We start from the raw sequence: 20,437 nt of genomic DNA on the forward strand, positions 1-20,437 counted from the left end.
TATACAAGTTAATAAGAATGGTTTGTAAGATCAAATACAAACCAGCAATACAACTGCTGTCGATAGATTACCCCCCTTGACTTCTCTGTCTGTTGGGTCAGACTACGCCAGACATTTCTCTTCTAGTGGCTCCATTGCATGAGATACAGGCTCTGATGCAGAAACTGCCTCGTTCTGAACTTGAATACATCGGTTCCTCTCAGTTACATATGGTCTTTTAGTTCCTTCTGTCATTTCAATGCAACAGGTAATCAAGCCTTTAAGTGTTGCATACTGTATCAAGTTGTGGTGTATTAGCGATCAAAAAGTTTACGAGGTTGTTGCAGAATCGATGTTTTCACCTTTCTGGTCAGTTATCAGGAGATAAAAAACAAGTCGCGTAAGGCGAAAATACAATATTTAGTCAAGTAGCTGTCGAACTCACAAAATGAAACTGAACGCAATGCCATTTTTCAGCAAGACCGTATACTCGTAGCATCGTCAGTCCACCGCTCATGGCAAAGGCAGTGAAATTGACAAGAAGAGCGGGGTAGTAGTTGCGCTAAGAAGGATAGCACGCTTTTCTGTACCTCTCTTTGTTTTAACTTTCTGAGCGTGTTTTTAATCCAAACATATCATATCTATATGTTTTTGGAATCAGGAACCGACAAGGAATAAGATGAAAGTGTTTTTAAATTGATTTGGACAATTTAATTTTGATAATAATTTTTATATATTTAATTTTCAGAGCTTGTTTTTAATCCGAATATAACATATTTATATGTTTTTGGAATCAGCAAATGATGGAGAATAAGATAAACGTAAATTTGGATCGTTTTATAAATTTTTTTTTTTTTTTTTACAATTTTCAGATTTTTAATGACCAAAGTCATTAATTAATTTTTAAGCCACCAAGCTGAAATGCAATACCGAAGTCCGGGCTTCGTCGAAGATTACTTGACCAAAATTTGAACCAATTTGGTTGAAAAATGAGGGCGTGACAGTGCCGCCTCAACTTTCACGAAAAGCCGGATATGACGTCATCAAAGACATTTATCAAAAAAATGAAAACAACGTTCGGGGATTTCATACCCAGGAACTCTCATGTCAAATTTCATAAAGATCGGTCCAGTAGTTTAGTCTGAATCGCTCTACACCCACACACAGACACACACACAGACACACACACACACACACACACACACTCCCAGACCTTCTTGAAATGTACCACACAAAGAAACACTTGTTTGTTGGTGATTTTAATTGTCACTTCGACGCACAGGCAAACAGTTCAGTGAACCGAGTAAAGACATTTCTGAAGGACTATAGTCTTGTTCAGCTGATCAATGAACCCACACATACAGATGGTCACACTCTTGACTGGCTTGTTGTGCGTGAGGCCGACAATCCAACAAGCTCATTTTCTGTGAGAGACTGTCAGATATCCGACCACTCAGCTCTTTTCTTCAACATCAGCATTCAGAAGCCCAAGCCTGCAGTAAGAACGGTCACGTCACGAAACCTGAAGAAGATGAACGTGGACAAGTTCAGGGAAGACGTGAAGGTGTTTGCCGCCTCCACTGCTGCCGACACGCCAGACACAGACCTCTTGATGGTCTTCAACACCTGTCTACGTCAGCTGATGGACAGCCACGCCCCCCTTGTCACCAGGCAAGTCACTGATCGTCCCTCAGCCCCATGGATGTCCGAAGATATAAAGGACCACAAACGGCTCGTACGCAAGTGGGAGAGGTTATGGAGAACGTCAGGCCTGACAGTTCACCGTCAGATTTATCGTCAACAGCTTGACGACATCAAAGCTCTCCACACCAGTGCCAAGCAGGAATACTATACATCCCGCCTCGCTGAGTGCAAAGACACCAAGGCTCTGTTTTCTGTAACAGATGAGCTATTCGCGAAGAAGAAAGCCACTGCCCTCCCTAAATTGATTCCCCCATCAGAACTCCCCGAGACTTTCAGCAATTTCTTTGACCAGAAGATCTCTGACATTCGCAAAGGTCTCGACTCATCCAAAACACAAATGTCCTTCGCCGCATTTTCAGGGACCCCCCTTACACGGTTTAGCCCTGTTTGTGAGAAGTTTGTTTTTGAACTTATTTCAAAATGTGCTCCAAAATCCTGCACACTTGACCCCATTCCCACGTCACTCATGAAAACTTGCCTGGATTTTCTTGTTCCTGTTGTAACGAGAATCTTAAACCTTTCTCTTCAGTCTGGGTCTGTGCCTGCACAGTTTAAAGAGGCAGTCATAACACCACTTCTAAAAAAGCCAGGCCTTGACACGGAGTGCTTAAAGAACTATAGACCCATTTCAAACTTACCCTTTCTGACCAAGCTGTTAGAAAAGTGTGTGCTAGCGCAGCTCCAAGAACATCTGCTGAGTAATGATCTTTTGGACGTCCATCAGTCCGCATACAAGAAAAATCATAGCACAGAAACCGCTCTTCTTTACGTAACTGACAAGCTGCTGACCAGTGCTGACAACAAGGAAGTGTCTGTGCTCGCACTCTTGGACCTCTCGGCGGCATTTGACACCATCGACCACGACGTCCTCCTAAAGAGACTACAGTTCACGTTTGGAATTGCCGACAAAGCCTTCCAGTGGTTCGTGTCATATCTCTCTGAACGCTTTCAAAGAGTACAAATAGGTCAAAAAGAATCATCCCCTGTTCCCCTGAAGCACGGAGTACCTCAGGGCTCTGTTCTAGGCCCGGTTCTGTTTACACTATATACACAGGACCTATCTGACGTCATCTCGAGGCATGGCTGCGAACACCACAAGTATGCCGACGACACCCAAATAGAGGATTCTGCTCCCCCCAGTGATTTTCCAAAAGTGGTTAAAAACACTGAGTGCTGCATTGAGTCAGTTAAAGCCTGGATGATAGACAATAAACTCAAGCTGAATGACTCAAAAACTGAGGTGATGCTGTCAGGCTCAAGGCATGCTTTAAATCAGATTGACTGTACTTCCCTGACAATAGGCGACACTCAGATTGTTTCCCAAACCGCTGTTAAGGACCTAGGCGTGTACCTGGACTCTGCTCTGACAATGCAAAAACACATTAGTTTTGTTTGTAAATGTGCCTTTTTTGAGTTGCGCAAGATTTCCTCTGTCAGATCATTCCTGACACTCCAAGCCACTGTTCAACTTGTCTCCTCTCTGATCCTGAGTCGACTTGACTACTGCAACTCATTGCTTGCCGGCCTCCCCACTGAAGAACTTGATCGCTTACAGAGAGTCCAGAACAGTGCTGCAAGGCTCATTCTGCAGAAGTCTAAGAAAGACCATGTCACTCCCCTACTTACCACCCTTCACTGGCTTCCTATGAAGTATAGAATCGAGTACAAGCTCGCTCTGTTAGGGTACCGCTGTTTTGAGAAATCACTTCCCCCCTATTTGTCCCATTCCCTCAGTATCTACGAGCCATCCCGTTCTCTCAGATCCTCCTCTGAAAAACTCCTTCGCATCCCCAAAACCAGGACCAAGACCTTTGGTGAAAGAACCTTTAGGTACCAGATTCCGACCGTCTGGAACTCGCTTCCAAGTTCTATCCGTGATTCCAGCAGCCTTTCCTCCTTCAAAACCCAACTCAAAACATACCTGTTTCGTAAAGCCTTTGCTTAGCCTGAGTAGACTCTCCACAACTCTATTCTGTTTTGGAACTCTCTACCCTGTATGTGCTTTATGGTCTCTTTGTCAATGGTATCTTTGTGTGTGCGCGTGCGTGCGTGTGTGTGTGTGTGTGTGTGTGTGTGTGTGTGTGTGTGTGTGTGTGTACTTTTTAACATTGTACGCTAAGTTTTGCTTAGTGCTTGGGTTCTTGGTGTTATGTCTCAGTTAAATGTATGCTTTGTATGCTTGTTGATTTGTGCTAGTTTATTCTATAATGAATTTGTAAAGCGCCTGGAGCCAATTGATGGGACTCGCGCTATAGAAAAGTTATTTATTATTATTATTATTATTATTATTATTATTATTATACACCACGACCCTCGTTTCGATTCCCCTCGATGTTAAAATATTTAGTCAAAACTTGACTAAATATAAAAAGACATGTATGCAACATAAAAGGCTAAGAAACTTGATGCCTCATCTGTCTCGGTTGCTAGTCTTCATCGTTCATAAATAGCATATAGCAAGACCATTTGTTGTGTAGAATCAATATGTTATTTTTTCTGAAATAAAATATTCCTGAAGAGGGTTCGATTCTGATCGAGTGAATATATGTGTCGAAAGCTGAATAAAGCATGCGTTTGTCTTTGACTGGTGAAGTAGAGCTGAAGCTTTTTGTGCTGGATGTAAGCTTACACACACACACACACACACACACACACACACACAACCCTGATGTTTGTCAAAAATGTTGCATGTTCCTGCTTCACAAATGCCTGCACAAAAGCAAACGGATGTACACGTAGGCTACTTACCTACATACCCGTGCAAACAATCTACCACTGCAACACCACAGCCCCACACATTTATCCAAAAGTTGTCTAAATATTTAATACTAGCAATCTTGGTATTGAACGGGGAACTCTACTTTCATGGCGTATGTGGTCTAGGTCTCATTTTTAATTTTATACATGCTAAACCACCCTTACAAAATAAAAAGCCACACATCGTGTAAGCTAACCGACTAAACAAAATCCAGACACGCGAACAAACAAAAAACGAATACTTTGATTTTCAACAAACTTAATAACAGATTTAGGTAAATAATTATGCCATGCAAGGAACATTTCTATGGAATTCGGTCGATGCTTAGATCTAGAAAAACACCAGCTCACTTTATGGGATTTGAATAGTGCTGTTTCATGAGTTCCAGATCTAGACTGACAAGGTAGTAGAACATTTATTTTTAGCTTGCAAAATCGAACTTGCCCTGCAGTCACCTTAAGTCGAACCGCTTTCCCTGCCACCGGGGGTAGCAGTTTGGCGGGGGGAGGGCCATAGAGTCGGCACACTGGGAGTGGAACTTGACGAAATGTCACCTAGGGCCTAGTGTACGATAGCTTCTCTCCGGATTGACGTACAAACAGCGTCAGGGCCGCTTCAAACTTAAATACGGATTCCGATTCCTATCCCCAGTTTCTCATGTTGGTAACCACTGGCTATTTATCAGATGTGTCGTTCTCCCACATTTGAACGATGCTGTAGATCTAGTGCGAGCCGGTCAAAATGCCCTTTAGTTGTCAAACCACGTTCTCTTTTTCCGCGTTTTGCGTTCCGGACCGGAACACACTTCGGAGATGATCATTGACTATTTCTGATTGGACAATCATGATGATGCCAACGCCCACATGACCCTAGCTTCAATGTCAAGGTCGGAAAGTCGTGACTGAAATGTTGCTACACCGGTTCCCGAGCCTCAGTGGGAGCTCCGTCACCTATACTCGTCGGTTCTCGAGCCACTCCGTCACGTTTTGAAATTCCGGCACCCTACGGAGAACCTATACACCTTTTTCGACATTTCTCGTGTTTCATCTTATCACCCGAATCTCTCCGACAAAATGGCTGTCAGTCAGTGCCGCCAGAATTACCATGCCGAGTGTGAGGCCGGAGTTAACCGTCAAATCAACATGGAACTCAATGCCAGCTGCTGCTACGAGTCTATGGTAAGTGTCTTCTTCTTCTTCTCGGTTCTCCGCGCAAATGTTGCCGTGCGCTGTAGGTCGTCCAGACTGCCATAGAGCTTCCCTTGCACCATGGTCGCCTCCGCCCAGATCTGGCTTCTGAGGCCATCGTGTAGTCTAGTGGGAAAGTCTGCAGCAGGTTTTCCGTTGTCATGCTGCCTGTTTGACAAGGGCACTGGCAAATACTCTTCGGTTTGTCTCAAAACATAGGCCTATGTACACCTTTTTCGACATTTCTCGCGTTTAATCTTATCACCCGAATCTCTCCGACAAAATGGCTGTCAGTCAGTGCCGCCAGAATTACCATGCCGAGTGTGAGGCCGGAGTTAACCGTCAAATCAACATGGAACTCCATGCCTGCTACTGCTACCAGTCTATGGTAAGTGGGCCGACATTCATCTCATTTTGTGAAGTTTCTCGCTGGTCACTGGTTCGGTCAAGCGTGAATTGCCACGATAATGACCCTTATCCCTGTGAATCCAGTGCAGGTTGCTCAACAATTTACTTTTGATTGTTTTATGTTACAGATTTCGATTTATGTTATGTGCTTGTTGACGAAACATTATTTGTGCCGAGTCATCTGAGCCTGTGGCTAAAAGTGAAGGTCGAAAATCGATGAAGCTTTGCGACGACAAATTTAAAGACTTGGGAGATTTTTCATGGTATCGACGTTGACCAACGGCACTGCTAGGGAGGCCCACAGTGAAATTCCAAAATGGCGGCCACAGCCGTGAATTTTTGTACTTTTCTATGATGATTATTTCGAAAACGTCAAACAACTTGCAACGGTTTCTCCAGTTGTTTTTCTTTTGAATGATTGTTGGTATGTGAACGTCCTGTTTTTGTTTCATGAGTAAAACAAGTCCCAAACTTGCCCTAAAACGCTATCTTCCGCCTTGTACAGGTGTACGCGGTGTACAGGAAAAAAAAGCTATTTGACGTCGCGGCAAGCGGAACGCTCGAAATCGTCACCCAAGTTCCAAGAGCGCGCGAAGGAAAACTATTTCAAGTACAATACTGAAATTTAGTGTGGCATAAGATCAACCCTTTGTTATGATGTATTTGAGTTGTTCTTCAGTACTGGTGACAGAAAGGGGGAAAAGTGGTCAAAATTCAAATCTCTAGTTTTGTTTTTGAAATATTGCTTTTCATAAAGCAGAAATACTGTAGTATCTGTTGTACATAAGAAAAAATCACTGGTTCACATGGTTCCTACATAATCTAACTTTTAAAGCTGGTTCTTGTGTGTCTGTGTGTATGTTTGTATGATGACGATAGGACCCGAAACGGCTGCACGGACTGAGACAGGAATTGCAGAGAATGTTCTTTGCCACTCGAGTCGTGTCATAGGGTACTTTTGGAATAGCAAATTTGAAAGGATTCTTCAAAAAACGGCGGAAAACATTATATACCCTGTGAGCTATCGAGGATCCTCCCCGTCTGGGCTGTCGAAACATGGTCTTGTTAAAAGACGTTTTCAAATGCGGTTAACGGGGAGATACACTCGAAGCACATTTAGCGAAGTTATGTTGCCAAATCATCAAAGATAAACATTTCACTACACGGATCGATGCACACAGTCGAAATAGATGTGACTTTCACACGACCGAAGACTACTTACTAGCAGACTAGCAGACGACAAGATCTAAATATTTAGATCAGTGAGAGCAATCCGTTGAAGAACAGTTACTCCGCTTATTCGTCTTCAGTTAAGCTTATTTCCCCTGCCATAAGTTTCCTTGCAGATCTGCAGTCGCGTAGTGAAATGAACTAGTTAGTGGGGCTCCTATGTTGCAAAATCATTCAAATCATGCAACAAACACCAAATTAAGCAAATATGAAGAGTTTTATGTGCTTAACAAAACCTGATACAGAGCCATCGCGAAAAATAAAAAATGGGTTGTTTTTAAACAATTTTTCAAAATGGCCGCCAGTGTAAACGGTTGGGTATGTTAGGCATATTTCACTTCATGTGATTAACAGCAAATTTGGCGTAAATGGACATTTGCTTTTGCTTAACAAAACCTGATACAGAGCCACCGTGAAAAAATTAAGAAATCAGTAGTTTTTTTACAATTTTCAAAATGGCCGCCAATAAAAGGGTATTTAGGCATTTTTGATGCTACAAGACATTCTCTTGCAATAGAAACTAACACAAACACATTTTTAAACAAAACAATACATGTATTGTTGGTGCAGAGAATGATTGGACGGTGTGGGTGGCAGGGTTGAAGAATTTGTGGATTACCTAAACTGTGCAAAAATAAATATATTGCACCAATTTTCATACCAAAACGGAAACATTCATTCCTGTGCTGTTATATTCAATGTATGCTATTGAGGGCACTCAACTTGGCTAACTGGAACACTTTTAAGATAAAAGGTGGCCTTTACATGGGTTATTTGACCGCCGCCCAAATAAGGGTACCCCCAAAATAAAACTGATAAAAATGTAATGTATCAACTCAAAAGTCGACTAAAATTCATAATCGCTGTATTTCGAAAACGTTGTTTGTTCTCATGTGTTTACACAACTAGCACATTCCGGCAAGTGTCTATACTCAAAAGAAACTTTGGCAGTACTTGAAACAACCATCTGTCATATATACATGCGAAGTCAAAAATATGTGGGATGTAAGTCAACAAACCTGTGGCAGTTTTTAAAATATTATTTCGTGAAGATTTGAAAGTGTACTCAAACGGTTGAACTACGCCTCGTGCGTAGACACACATTCCTGAAAGTTTCAACGCAACCCACTTGGTCATTGCTAAAATACATGGATTTTAGTTGACTTGGGTATCCCTCAAATTTGACACATAAACATCTCATCCGTGAGATCGACACATACATCAGTAGGTACAATGGCACAACACTAGAAATATGCAAGATGGCGAAATAAAACAACCTGTTCTGGATGGATAATCAAGTTGACTTTCTCTTCGTATACAACAGTGACCCAGTTGTGCCTCAGGAATTGTCGGCTTTTTAAAAGGTACCCGAAGTTTTTGTCACATCTCTTTGTCACGTCAAGGGTATCCTTATTTTGACGGCGTAAATGATGATGTTAAAAATAAATGTGCCAGATAGCGAAGATGCGAGCCTTTAATGGCATAGACAGTTTGAATAAAATGACACAGGAATAAAAGTTTGAGTTGGGGTATGAAAATGGGTGCAATAATATTTTTGCACAGTTTAGATGCTGACAGTTTTCACAGGCATGCAAGCACATTTGCAGAGAGCTGTGCTCTGCAGTCGTTCTTAGCAGCATTTGCAGCGTTTTGTTGTACAGCTCTTCTTGCAGGCACACCTCATGAGTTCTCGGCACACGCTGGATACTTCTTGAAAGCTCGTCCAGAATGACTCCCACTTTCCAGCCTTGAACTGCCAGCCCACAGAGTTTGGAAGTCTAATAGGTAGATGGTTCTTCTCAATCTCATGTCCTGCAGCAGCACCTCACTTGTAAGGGGATTATGGTCAATTTGGCAGCTCTTTTTACTGAAGAGGTACCGTCTAGCACTGTTTACACCCAGTACGTTGCTGGTTTTGTCCTACAAATGTACACCAAAAAGCTCTTGTGCTGCCCTGTCAGTGGTACTCAGCTTACAAAGAGGAGCAGACAACCTGAAGAAAGTTTGAGTGACGTCTTCAAATGCTTGCCATACTTCCCAAGCCTTCTGATTCCCCAATACCATTGAAGAACGACATAGTGTCACAGCCTGTAAGGCTATGCAAAATGGGCAGACAGGGTGACTTCTCTTGGCCAATGGCTTTGGCAATGTGGCGATACACTTCACGAGCAGAAAAAAAACGCAACACAGCTGGAATGAGAAGCAGACTGTCTGGCCTCCTCTACATCCATGGTGCAGGAAATCAGCCTGTGGTACCCTTCACACAAAAGATGAAAAGTGACATTTTTATTTGAATGTATTTGAATAATGTTTACTATCTCAGAGAGTCGGTCAAAGCCGGGTTAGCAAGTCTTCACACAACAGACCAAAATGAAAGAAAATTATATTTCATGAATTCGTATAATTCTTACTGTTTCAGGTTTAATAAAAAACAAACAAACACAGTTTCCAGTGACCCAACTGATTCTGGAATCTTTCTGACCGCTACATTTATTCGCTTCAAACAGTCGCTAACAGAATGTTGACCATAGTGATGGTTCGTACGTTAAACCCATCAAATTCACAGAGGTCGCTTACAAATGATGTGCAAACATGTTCCAATTAATACAAATAAAAAAATCTTACTGTTAAGATGTATTAGGTAACAAACCTTGATACAGTAGTACTAGTGAAATCGGCTCCCTTCTGTGGCACCGGAATAAATGCAGAACGCTTGTTCCCAGGAACCGGCATGTGGTGTAACGTCTCTTGTATATATCCTGTAAAAATAAAATTCACACCAATGCACGGTCAACTTAAAATAAGCAAAAGGATGAGAAACAAGCAACAAACCAAAATTGTAAAACTCAAAGAGCGGTACCTCTTCATTTTTCAAAACCACTTATCTCATTTGATTAGCATACACTGTATGCTTTTGTCTGTTACCTACCGTCTTTGAAAGTTTGATCACAACACTGTAAAGACATGGGGAGTGGAGTGTTTTTATCTCCAGCTGGTCATCCTACTATCTGGCCTACCCTCACTCAGTTTTTGACTCTACCCCTCCCCACCTTATGGAAGTCCTTAACGTAGGCAGGACTAATCATTTATCATACCATGAACAATCTCTTTCTCCTCGCCTTTTATTCAAAGTTCGTTTAATCTGTTTAAAATCACCAGCGTGGCGATCATGATTTCCTTACTTGTAATCAACAGATAGATCTAGATCTATCAGCATCACAATCCAGCTTGATGAGCTATTGAAAGATTACTCTGCATTTCAGCGCTTCACCCGATGAATAACAGACCCCCAGGGGAGAATTAAACAGTAAAATGATGTGACATTGGTGAATGGATGCGTATTCTTGAAAACTTACCTTCAGAAACGTTGTTTTCGCTCAAATCAAAACACGCAATGTTGCGGAGGCCGCCATCTTGAATTTTCATGCTGCGGATATATAAAATTCTAAAAACGATCAAATTAAATACCAGAACACAAAAATACCCATAAGAGTATTTATGTCATGCATGTGTTATCAGCAGACAACTTCTGGTGCATGGTAAACCATTGAATTTTACATTTGCTGAGTTGGGAATATTTACTGCTGAGCGCTTTTGGTACGAATTTCGTCTGCTGTAAATGCAGCCTTTTATTCCCTATCAAAGACAAAAAAAACGATTTCTGAAGTGGCTCTGTATCTGAAATCCCTTAAATAATTATAAGGAACAATACCACAAAGTATGATGTTTGTTGCAAGATGTGAATGATTTATGAGTGCGTCTGCAACATACGAGCCCCACTAAGTGTCATCGGAAGATTCTTCTCAGTCAATGATCAAAGCACAGTAAGTTCTATGCTGACCAAAGTCACTTTCGGACAACACGACGATTGACTTAATTTATGAGCCCAAAGGTAACAATATCGACAAGAATGTACGCATTTGACATTAAATGAAACATTCATAGACAGTTTCCAACTCACCAGATCTGCCAAAGAGCCGTCATTTGTGAAAAAAACGATGATTTTAATCAGACACAGGCATGAAAATTCTCCGTATTTTCCGTATTTTCCGTATTTTTGAAAAAAATAAACCGTATTTTTTGTTATTTTCCGTATTTTTCCTTTGTTTTTTTGGGTTTTTTTCCTAGTCATAGTTATAGTAAAATAGTTTTGGGGCCATGTTTGAATCCAATTTTAAGGCTCAGATAGCCCCAAATTGCACCAAATTGCACCCTTGAAAAAACAAATTTCCGGGGGGGCATGCCCCCGGACCCCCCTAGAAGTCTTGGCGCTTTGCGCCTGCGAAACTTGGCGCTACGCGCATGCGAATCTTGGCGCTACGCGCCTTCGAATTTTGTTTTCAGTATTTTTTCACTTTTCATGCCTGAGACAGGTATCGGAAACAAGTCTTGGTCACCTGCGTTATTCCTTCCGAGGCGACGTGACGGCGCCACATTTGTTTGTTTATGGCTGTTTATCGCGAAACAACACAGTTGAAATTTGTGTGTAAAATACCACAAATGTGTGGTGAATCAGTTCGTCATCTGCATTTCGAGGGTAATTCAGTCAGATCAAAATTATATTAACGTCTTGGAAAAGGGTCAGTTCTGAACACAGTGTTTTATTTTTGACACAGATGTTTCTGGAAATCGCTCTTTTCTGTCAATAATTTCAAAAGGCCAATCTATCAGTAGAATATCTTTTCTCATCAATGTGTGCATTACTTTGACCGGGCCAATCGACTGAAGTGAAGCGATTTTTCAACTGTTGTACTTTCAGGACTAAAACGTAAGTTCTGAGATCTCCCAAGGAAAAAATATTAGACGCAGTTTAATGAATTTTTGCAATACCATCAGATCAATCATTTGTTAGTATCTATTCCACAGAGCGACTTATGATTATTATGAAAATGTTCTGAATATAATTGATTCTGAACAAAGGCGTTTTGACACAGGCATTATTGGAAATCGCACTTTTCTCTCAGTAATCTCAAAAGGCTAATCTACAAGAAGAACATCTTTTCACATCAATACGGGCTATACTTTGACCGGGCCAATCGATTGAAGTGAAGCGATTTTCCAACGGTTGCGTCGCCGAAGGCTGAATCAAGTCATAATAGAGAGTGAAAACGCGATTTGACGTCGCGGCAAGCTGAAACACTAGAAATTATTGCCCAAGTTCCAAAGATTCGCAAAGGAAAGGTATTCTTATCGGATGGATGAGATTTCTCATGTCACACGATCACCCTTCTGTTAGTGTTATTATATATTCAAAAAAGAAAATTACAAAAGCTTTTCTTACGTCGTTGACAGGGTTGATTCTGAACACAGTGTTTTTATTTTGACACAGGCATTTTTGGAAAACGCTCTTCTCTCTCAGTAATCTGTAAAGGCTAATCTACAAGAAGAACATCTTTTCTCATCAATACGGGCTATACTTTGACCGGGCCAATCGATTGAAGTGAAGCGATTTTCCAACGGTTGCGCCGCCGAAGGCTGAATCAAGTCATAATAGTGAGAGAAAAAGCTATTTGACGTCGCGGCAAGCTGGAACACTAGAAATTATCGACCAAGATCCAAAGATTCGCAAAGGAAAGGTATTCTTATCAGATGGATGCAATTTTTCGTCTCAAACAATCAATCTTTTGTCATTATATATTTAAATGAGCAACTTACAAAAGCTATCAATACGTCTTTGATAAGTGTTGATTCTGAACACAGTGTTTCCTTTTTAACACAGGCGTTTTGGGAAATCGTTTTTCTTGTCAGTGATCTCAAGAGATAAATCTATTAGTAGAACATCTTTTCGCATTTATAGTTTAGTGTGTGCATTGTTTTGACCTTGCCAGGCGATTGAAGTGAAGCGATTTTCCATCTTTTGTGCCACCAAAAGCTGAATCAGTTCGTTACGAAGTGTAAAGTAAAAAGCCCGTCGCGGTGAGCCGAATTTCGAAATTATTACCCATTTTCAAAGAGCTAACAGAGAAGATATATTAAAACAGACAAATGAAATGTGTAGCAAAAGGTCAATCCGTTTGTTCATAATGTAATCGAGAGAGCTATTATTAATGAAAATCATAGTAACTTCTTGAAGAATATTGCTTCCGAAGGCAGTGTATTGATTCCCACCTAGGAACATCATCCGTTATAGTGAACAGATCTAACAAGAAAGGCAAACGCTTATACGACTCTAACGCTAAATGTGTATGACCGGATCATAACCCTGTTTTGACCTTGAAATTTGACGACGCTCAACCACATTTTAGTTTTCTTAGGAGATCTATTGTTTTAGATCTAAATAGAGTGTTTGGTAGTTATTTGAGACCGTGTAATCTCTCCAGTGGAAAGGGTGTTTGTTTACATGCGCTTTAGTAAGGTACGGCACAGAATGTGCGTGCTTTAGCTATAGATTACAGTTTTTACTTTAATCTGCGTTGGCGAATGTGTACTATCAGGACTAAAACATAAATTAATGTTGGACTCGTGACACAGGATAGTAGAAGATGAAAACCGCTTGCTTATTAAAGCCCCAGTCCGTCTCAAATGGTTTACAGAACGATTTAAATATCTTCTCATGAAAAAAAAGCAGTTCTATAACCTTATCGAACACGTTCACTTGCAATAACATTTAATAGCATTACATGACACAGTTCGTTTGAATGGCTGATTTAGCTCGCGTAAACCACACACCTGTTGTCGTGGTTTATCTAACCCCTGAGCCATCGTAAACCCGTGTGCTCCACTTAACTTTCCTTTTTTTCACAATGTAGTGGTCAGTTTGTGATTTCAATGCGACTGGCTGTATCTGCAACAGCACGTTATTGTCTACCTCTGAATCTAAATCGCAACAAACGGCTGCGAGTCACACGAACTGAGCGGTGGCGGTTGACCGTTCAAAGAAACTGGCGACATGCAGAGCATTCGTCTGCTACGAGAAACACGTTTTGCGAGACACACTTCCGGGCTATCTTTTTTTAAACTTTCAAAACTTCGAGTTGTACTAATCTTATTTTGATGAAAAAATAATTATTATATGATTTAAGAATGTTTGTGTAACAAGCTGTCAATTTATTATTTAGATTTTAAAAGTTAGGTCTAGCGCCAGATCGCGCCGTCCGATTGTCTGATCAGACTGGCCACACAAAAATGATTTCTTTGAAAATTGCTCACTCTTTACGTAGGGCACCCAGGATGTTCTCATGCGGTGAGTGTTCAAATGAAAGGGTGTTTGTACTGTGTGTAAAAGCCTGACAGTGACAATGTCTGTGTTGGTTTACGGGAGGCTGACTGTGCCTTTAATGTTTATATAATTATTTTGCAAAGTTACAGAACACTTTCTAGCAATTCATTGCAGGTGTTTCTTAATGACAGTACAGCAAATGTCCCTTGAACATTTTAAGGTCCAGATCGTCAGAAAACGTTCCCAAATTGGCTGCTTGTGTGCTGTTTCTTTTACACGGGAAACGACTATCCCTCAACTAAGTCACATACCAAAATTCAAAACCCTGACTGCTTGCTGGGGTGAGTTTGAATATGTTGATGAATTAATGTTCGAATAAGGCACCAGCGCCTTACATGAATTTTTTTTAAAACTACCACTGTGCACAGACATCACCGATGCTGCTTATTTTTGGTATGTGACCAAGTGGAAGAACGGTTTTATCCCAGGTAAAGCATGACAAGATCTAAAACGGTGAGGTGAACTGTTTACACGAGGCGAGGTGGGTCTTGAGGTTGTTTTTGTTCACGGACAGACCCATGCATACAGAGAGATACTGTTCTGAACGAATACTCACCGATTACATCATACAGGTAAACAGGAGAGGCAAAACCGCTTCAAAACTCTCATAGTGTGAGATTATCCGTGTCATGAATGATTTTTAGAGCGCGCTAAAAGCAAAAGAGGTGCTGCTTTCCTATGTGTGACACAAAAACTGCCAAACTGAATACGCGGTGCCACCGTAACGTCTTTGTGATCTCGTCTCTATTCAGTGACACTTAGTTCCAATAGTCGCACAGCTATGTCTGAATAGATCTGCTTTGCATCAGTCATTTCAACTTTTCTTCTTGTAGATTCAAATTCTTCGTTATTTTGTGTGCTTGCTTTCCGACTTTGCTTGCATGGGTAGAAAAAAGCATTCTCCATACTACAATATCCCCGTACCCCACCTCTTACTTATACCTCATACTTTGCTTTTTGACCTATGCAGAATATTCACTTATCGCTAACATGAACTTTGGTAATGGAAAAAAACCAAGCCCTTAAAGTGGTAAAAAAACAACTTTCTTAACTTCTTTTTTTTAAACATACAATTTTTACATTGAGTGTATCCGGGTATCAGAATACTGCTTCAACTATTAAATAGTTGACTTTGTACGAAAAAGACCTTCAATTTAGTATATCACATCATATGTTTACCTTGAAAAGAAACGATGTTTCGTGTGTACACTTTTTGAGAATTTAGCGTTATATACATCTGGATCGCGTTATATTTCAGTTAGCTGAAAAAACTTCTTAAATGCACTTTTAAGGTCAAATTTGATATTTTTGTCATAACAACATTTCTCCTAATAAAATGATAAGAAAAAATCAATTTGTTCTAACTTTTTTCAATTTGTCAGTCTGTACAGACTCCCTAGTTTTCTTCAAAAAAATGAGATTCTTGAATTGCCCACTTTTAAAGTTTAATAACTCAATGTATTAATCGTACAGACTTCATATTTTGTACAACACTTATAAAAGTACTTTGACATACACAACATAACTTACAGGACAGCTGTCCAATTTTAAAGGTAATTACAGCACTGTAAAAATGCCTCGATATGCACTTTTTACCCTTGAGACAATGGGCCTCCCTAGCACTGCCAAGGTACATGTATGATCTTTGAACAACGCATAAAATTGTCAGATCAGATGCGGAGTAAGCTTCGTGCTGTTGTTAACAAGGCCGTTCGCCATTGTGACCTGCCCACGTTCCCGTGTTTGGACTCAGAGGGTCACGTTGAGAGCACGTGACCGATTCATTTATTATTATACAACACTTGGAAGATTGCCAAACGAAACAGGGACTCAACGAAATTCAACTTGTTTATTGTCAGAAAAATACTCGTTGAATGATTTTTTCTAAGTTCTATTTCTCTCCCTGTTTTGTAATTTGTCACAGCTGTTGGTAGACGAAGCAAAACATAAGTCATTTGGGCAACAAAAGATAGGTTGTTTTGGGTGCCTGTGGCTGACAGTGACAGTGACGCAGCCGATATGGTCGATCTGCACATGAAAGCCGTCCTTGCAAGCTGTCATACATACAAACAGCTTTACTTTGACAGCAAACTGTTACCACACAAGAGAACTATGTGATCTGTTTTTCATCCTGAAGAAGAATAGGGCTAACTAATGCATTCTTCGGGTATACTTTTATTAGATTCATGCATCATGGGAGCAGGGGGTTCCACACACTTGTAAGTTGTATGTCATGATCATTAAGAACAGTTCAATGTTGCCACTGTAAATAATACTGTTTCAAAATTAATTATAGTTTAATTGTAATAATTAGTACTCCAACTTTGATGCATAAAACAAAAGTGGATAAGGCACCAAAATGCACATAAATAAAGTATAAAAGGACATTAAAAAAGCTGCTCACAGATCGGTTAGTGTTCTACAAAACAATTTTTTGAATATTTTTTCATTCATGTACGATTTTTTTCTGACGATCTACAGACATTTGAAAGTTTGCCTTCTAACCAAAAGACACCCATTTTTTGACACCCTTGCTTACTATTTGGCCTTGAAAGGTATACATAAGGTAAACACAAATAACGCAAAACTCTTGACCAGTTTGCTAAGGACATTTTGAAGAAGACATTAACCCGAATTGGAGCACTGTGTACAATTGGAGCACTGTGTGAAGCTCTGAATTTTTTTGAAGTTCAAAGACACGTTTTTGCCTCAAAATCGAAAAACCGTCACATAAATTCTAAAATGTTTAACTGCACAATTATACTTATCGTAAATCATTACCAAGTATGGATACATAACTTGAAAATGAGGTTAAAATCATGATTTATATAGATTTATTAAATTCCTGTATCATCTGAATTTACCTGTCAGAGTTTAACATTTTGCTGCAGTAAGATTACTTTTGTTGTTTCATGAATGCGGTTTCCTAGCCTTAAAGTATACTATACCCCATGTATTTTTTTCACACAGTATAAAATAATGACATTTCTTGCTTGTTGCAGGCGTTCTACTTTGACCGTGACGACGTAGCTCTGCCTGGGTTCTCCAAGTTCTTCCGCAAGTCGTCTGACGAGGAGCGTGAACATGGAGAGAAGCTGATGGCCTTCCAGAACCAGCGAGGAGGTCGCGTCATTCTTCAGGACATCAAGGTTTGTGCATACATGTGTGAAGCGCTTGCCTGTGGAAGGCTTAGCTATACTTAGTCTCTTCTTACTGATGGTTGTGATACAAAGGAACCCCCATTTTTTTTAGGCCAAAAAAAAAATAGGTGTGGTTACGGTAACATAGCCAAAAAAAATAGGGTAGGAAGGTAGGCAATCACTTTTTTTTTTTTAAACTTTTTTTTCTAATGTGTACAAATTAAACCTACTTGACCGGGAAATAAGTGTGCGACTCGGGCGCTTTCGCTTTCATTGCGTTTTCTGCACTCGTTTTTTTGACAAATGTAATAAAAAGTTATAGGGTCGGCCCCTAAAAATAGGGTAGGTCGGGTTACCGTAATCACACTTTTTTTTTTTTTTTTTAGGCCTTAAGACCCCCCGATTTAAGACTCCTTACGAGTATACGGTCTTGCTGAAAAATTGCATTGCGTTCAGTTTTATTCTGTGAGTTCGACAGCTTGACTAAATGTTGCATTTTCGCCTTACGCGACTTGTTTTTTTCTAACAGAAGCCTGACCGCGATGAGTGGGGCAGTGGTCTGGAAGCTATGCAGGCGTCCCTGGCACTGGAGAAGAAAGTCAACCAGGCGCTGCTTGACCTCCACGAGCTGTCCGCTCGACATAACGATGCTCAGGTAAGATTGAGTCTGATTGTGTGACCCCATTAGATAGGATGAAATCAGGTCTTGAAGCGAAAGGCATCATGAAATAGGGGTCAATTTCCTGATGCCATAGGAGAAAACAGGGGTGAATGTTTTCATTCATTTTTTTCAATTTCAATTTCAGCCTAGTGGTCTGTTGGCACCTTAATAGGCAAATTAAATACTAAAATAGCTTTATATTTGCAAGGTGGGTAAGTGGCTGCTCAGGCACAGACATACCTCTGGCACACACGTTACATGATGGAAGGTGTTGCATGTTCGTGTTAGCATATGTGTGTACGTACGTGGTAGAGAGACTGTGTGTTTGTGCAAAACGGAGAGTTTGTGCTTCATGGCATGTAATAAGTAGAGCAAGATCTGAATTCCTGAAATAACTCAATATTTTATGAAAGAGTTGCTTTTCCTTGTGTTTTGCTTTTTCATAGAAACACTGAGCCAAGCTCCACGTGACATTGTAGGCTTGCCTCGGTGTTTCTATGGAAACAAGGGAAAGCAACTCTTCCACAACCCATAAAAACTTGACCGAGTTATTTCCGAATATGGTCTGTTTCCGATCACTGTGTCTGCCACTGTTCACACCACTGTTACCCCGCTTTCAGATGACGGACTTCCTGGAGGGTCACTACCTGCAGGAACAGGTCAAGTCCATCAAGGAGTTCGCCGACCACATCACCAACCTCAAGCGTGTGGGACCCGGCCTGGGCGAGTACGTGTACGACAAGGAGCATTTCGGAGAGTGAGACGCACTCGTTCCGTCACAACGCTGGGGTGTACTTCTATCACACTACCAGCAAGCCACCCCTTTGGCTTCAACATCTCTACGCACACTCGGCATCAAATTCTGTGCAAAACGGCCTGAGGACAATTAAGACCTTGAAATACAGTTTCCTTTTTTGACTCACATGCGAAGCAAAAGTGAGTCTATGTACTCACCCGAGTCGTCCGTCCGTCCGTCCGTCCGTCCGGAAAACTTTAACGTTGGATATTTCTTGGACACTATTCAGTCTATCAGTACCAAATTTGGCAAGATGGTGTATGATGACAAGGCCCCAAAAAACATACATAGCATCTTGACCTTGCTTCAAGGTCAAGGCCGTAGGGGCCATAAATGTTGCCTAGAAAACAGCTATTTTTCACATTTTTCCCATTTTCTCTGAAGTTTTTGAGATTCAATACCTCACCTATATATGATATATAGGGCAAAGTAAGCCCCATCTTTTGATACCAGTTTGGTTTACCTTGCTTCAAGGTCAAGGTCACAGGAGCTCTTCAAAGTTGGATTGTATACATATTTTGAAGTGACCTTGACCCTGAACTATGGAAGATAACTGTTTCAAACTTAAAAATTATGTGGGGCACATGTTATGCTTTCATCATGAGACACATTTGGTCACATATGATCAAGGTCAAGGTCACTTTGACCCTTATGAAATGTGACCAAAATAAGGTAGTGAACCACTAAAAGTGACCATATCTCATGGTAGAAAGAGCCAATAAGCACCATTGTACTTCCTATGTCTTGAATTAACAGCTTTGTGTTGCATGACCTTGGATGACCTTGACCTTGGGTCAAGGTCACATGTATTTTGGTAGGAAAAATGTGTAAAGCATGTGAGTCGTATGGGCTTTGCCCTTCTTGTTTTTCTCTTTTTTTTTTTGGAAGGAAAAGTTGCTTGAGAAAATACTCTGAATCTCATACCAATACTGAATAGAAGTATTCAGTATATTCGTTTAGTTTGCTTACGTCCGGACAAGTCTCATTGTGAACAAAGCTGTCCATCTTGGTGTTAAATCTCACGAGAAAGTTTGTCTTTTTTGTGCGTGTTTTTCACTTCGACTCGAGTTTTTCTACATTTTGGACTTTATTAATAGAATTTGTAACAGTTTTTGATACATTTTTTTATTTTGTTAATTACAATATTAGCATATATCATGATTGTATTTATTGTACAAAATGCCCCCAGGGGTTATGGACTTATACAAACTTGAAACTTACATTTACACAAAGTATTGTTTTTAGAAAAGTGTATGCAAACAAATGATTCCAAAGGAAAAGATGTGATTTTATTGTAAAGGAAAGAATCCAAAGACTTTTTGATTTGATTAGTTATGGATGTGATTTGGATGCCT

At 40.5% G+C, this 20,437-nt stretch overlaps 1 protein-coding gene and 1 long non-coding RNA gene across 3 annotated transcripts; one reads left to right on the forward strand and one right to left on the reverse strand.

Annotated features, from left to right (window-relative positions):
* The first annotated feature begins 5,363 nt into the window (after nt 1–5,363).
* Nucleotides 5,364–19,199, forward strand: LOC138962992 (soma ferritin-like). 2 transcript variants are annotated; one of them, XM_070334966.1, is made up of 4 exons: nt 5,364–5,619; nt 17,488–17,634; nt 18,155–18,280; nt 18,907–19,199. In XM_070334966.1, the coding sequence occupies exons 1-4, from the start codon at nt 5,515–5,517 to the stop codon at nt 19,045–19,047; spliced, it is 519 nt and encodes a 172-aa protein (XP_070191067.1). In that variant the 5' UTR covers nt 5,364–5,514; the 3' UTR covers nt 19,048–19,199. The 2 variants fall into 2 exon arrangements, with proteins under 2 accessions (XP_070191067.1, XP_070191066.1); XM_070334965.1 differs by lacking the exon at nt 5,364–5,619 and adding an exon at nt 5,860–6,016.
* On the reverse strand, nt 9,379–10,041 carry LOC138963004 (uncharacterized). Its single transcript, XR_011454686.1, has 2 exons — nt 9,917–10,041; nt 9,379–9,523 (listed from the first exon to the last, which is right to left on the reverse strand). It is a non-coding gene; the product is annotated as an uncharacterized lncRNA (long non-coding RNA).
* Nucleotides 19,200–20,437: the final 1,238 nt, after the last annotated feature.

This window comes from Littorina saxatilis, linkage group LG3, assembly GCF_037325665.1.
Source record: "Littorina saxatilis isolate snail1 linkage group LG3, US_GU_Lsax_2.0, whole genome shotgun sequence".
In the NCBI taxonomy this organism is placed as follows: domain Eukaryota; kingdom Metazoa; phylum Mollusca; class Gastropoda; order Littorinimorpha; family Littorinidae; genus Littorina; species Littorina saxatilis.

Bases quoted from the DNA above. Each gene is read 5' to 3' on its own strand.
- LOC138962992 (XM_070334966.1), top strand. From the start codon at position 5,515: ATGGCTGTCAGTCAGTGCCGCCAGAATTACCATGCCGAGTGTGAGGCC. The intron at 5,620-17,487 runs GTAAGTGTCTTC...TGCTTGTTGCAG, and splicing joins GCTGCTGCTACGAGTCTATG to GCGTTCTACTTTGACCGTGA. The intron at 17,635-18,154 runs GTTTGTGCATAC...TTTTTCTAACAG, and splicing joins TCATTCTTCAGGACATCAAG to AAGCCTGACCGCGATGAGTG.